The sequence below is a fragment of the Habropoda laboriosa genome, unplaced genomic scaffold, assembly GCF_001263275.1.
Source record: "Habropoda laboriosa isolate 0110345459 unplaced genomic scaffold, ASM126327v1 scaffold65, whole genome shotgun sequence".
In the NCBI taxonomy this organism is placed as follows: domain Eukaryota; kingdom Metazoa; phylum Arthropoda; class Insecta; order Hymenoptera; family Apidae; genus Habropoda; species Habropoda laboriosa.
The window spans coordinates 2980133-2982844 of NW_017100254.1; the positions used below are offsets into that span (position 1 = coordinate 2980133).

The 2712-nt window shown below is 30.6% G+C and overlaps 1 protein-coding gene across 1 annotated transcript in view; it reads left to right on the plus strand.

Annotated features, from left to right (window-relative positions):
- The window catches only part of LOC108572418 (probable ribonuclease ZC3H12C), a 15004-nt gene that overhangs the window by 8839 nt on the left and 3453 nt on the right, over positions 1 to 2712 (plus strand). Inside the window, exon 7 of the mRNA XM_017934655.1 lies at positions 1 to 218. This exon is cut by the window's left edge and continues 21 nt beyond it. Within this exon, the coding sequence (XP_017790144.1) occupies positions 1 to 218 (218 nt within the window). The remainder of the gene's footprint in view (positions 219 to 2712) is intronic.

Here is a 2712-nt window from a genome sequence, read left to right on the forward strand (position 1 = left end):
AAACCAGATGCAGAACCACCAAATATGCATAAAAAGCTACAAAGACAGTTGACTTTAAATCCAATTTACGATCCTCGACTTTCTCAACTAAAGCAGTACCAGCAAACATCTCAAACAAGTTTATCATCGCAACAAATTCCGATAACATCAGCTAGAGTACCGCATAGACCATTAACTAGACGTTCTAGTAATGAATCGCCATACAAGGTTGGCATGAAGTGAGTGTACTTTCCTTTTCTTTTTTTTTTTTTTAAATTAAACTGCTGATATATATATACACACATACAGTAAATTCTCTACAAGAGTCAGTAAGTTTGGATTCTACAAGTGACAGTATAGATGGTCCTACGTCTAGGTGTGCGTCATTGCTGCGCCCATGTTATCTCGCTCGCAGTCAGTCAAGCGTGTAATGCTACACCAGTCTGTTTCCTTTACGGGATTACACGGCTCCACAAATCATAATAGAAAAATATAATTTCTTTGATTTTACTTTTTTCCATCTGGAATTTTTTTTAACATGTTGGTGAGATTTTTCTGATGAAAATGATATCAAAACCGATATAATTTGAACAACATTTACTTATTAACACGTTCACTGTCGCGCCAGATTTACAGGTTGCTGTCAGGCGACCACAAGAAAATACATTTTAAGCATAGGATTATAGTATTATGCTTTATAATTTTCTTTTTCAATTGAAAATAATGTCAAGCTAGCTATGACGTTCAAAATTTTTAGTTGACAACATTTATTTTATTTCAATTATTCTAAACATTTGAGGCACTCCAGTCACTGATAACCACCATGGCCATATCGAGGAAACAATCTAACGTTAAAACTTATTGAGTGATTAATTTAATTTCATAATATATCGCTTTAGCGAGCCACCGTTTGGTTGCCAATTGTTTATCACACAGAGTCGGCCTACTTCCACGTAAGAAAAAAAAAATATGTAGGGTCGATAGCAGCAGAAAAGCTGCTAAACAATTAGAATTAAATGTAACGATACAAATTATTGCAATAATGCGTAATGCAATTGAAAAATTGAAAGAATCAAAAGAAAAAACGCGAATTCATATCTTTCTCGATTCTAGAATATAAGAAAATTTGAATAAAATACGCGACGAGAATTGGGGAGAAGCATAAGTTAAACGCGTAAAAATATTCAATAATAAACGAACTAGGGATGAAGCTATTATTTCAATACGCGATGCACTGACTCTAGTATTTACTAAAATTCAAAAATTCTCGTATAAATTCCGAAAATAGATTATTAATTACGGTAAACTACTGAGACGGTTTAATTTAGGGTGGGCATAGTGCACTCGTTCCAAATCATCTCACAATATACAATAATAAATCAACTAACTACTTAACATGCAATTCATGCAAATTCCTTGGATGGTAAATTATTAGTAAACAAAATAGCAAGTCATAAAATAAATTCAATATCAGAGAAAATATATGAAAAATACTGAAAGAAAAATTTCAAATCAATTTCAATTGCTGTAACGAAAAAGCAACCTCTCAAAGTCATTTCAATATCCTATTCGACAAGTCTGAAGAACAACGATGACTAAAATTCAAATGTTTATTTCCCTAAACCTTCAAAATAATTTCGAAATATTTTATTCGAAGCGGAGTATTCCAAGTCAGTATCGATAATTGAAGAAATTATTTGATTGTATTTAAAAGAACCGAAAGGAGAATATTTAAAGTCTGATATTAAATGTCTAGCAAGTACCAGTAATTGGTAAAATGATTTATATTTGTTTTAAAAGGAAAATTTCTAATAGGTATTAGTTAAAATGAATTGTTATTCAGTCTATTGTATTGAAATTCTAATTGATTCTAATGTATACAAGAGTTACAAGAAGGCTGAGTGTGTACAGGGTGGACACTGACTCTAGTATTTACTAAAATTCAAAAATTCTCGTATAAATTCCGAAAATAGATTATTAATTACGGTAAACTACTGAGACGGTTTAATTAAGGGTGGGCATGGTGCTGCTTTAGTTTGAAATGATTTATAAACACATAATTAACAGAGGAAAAACCGTGAAACGGCAAAACGTCTACATTCTAATTGTTATAACATGTAAACAGAACTTTAAATTTAGTGTAAACAGAAAAAATATATAATACAATTTATTTCACGGTATTGCAACAAATAAACGTTGAATCAATATTTAATTCGTATAAAAACAATTATTTAACGTAATAATTTTACCTTCACTATGGCTATTTTTAATCTACGACCACAGGTCAACCTGATTTCTAATCCTTACGAACTTTAAATTCAGTCTAAACTGAGAAAATATATAATACAATTTATTTCACGGTATTGCAACAAACAAACGTTGAATAGATTCTTAATTCGTATAGAAACATTTATTTAAAATAATAATTTCACCTTCACTATGGCTATTTTAAATTTACGACCAAGGGTCAACCTGATTTTTAATCCTCCGAACTTGATTTCACAACGAGAAAGTAATAAGATCGTTGAAACGTACTTATTTGTCAAAGGTTTTCACAATTTTGTTCTAATTTTATACTTCCGACAATTTGTTATAACATTGCATCTAACAATTTATACGTTTTTACAATATTCTTCAATGGAAACGTACGTTTTAACGTTCTCGTTACTTACTCGTGGTTAAATTAATTTCGTAGGGATTAAAAATCAAGTTGACCTGTGGTCGTAGATTAAA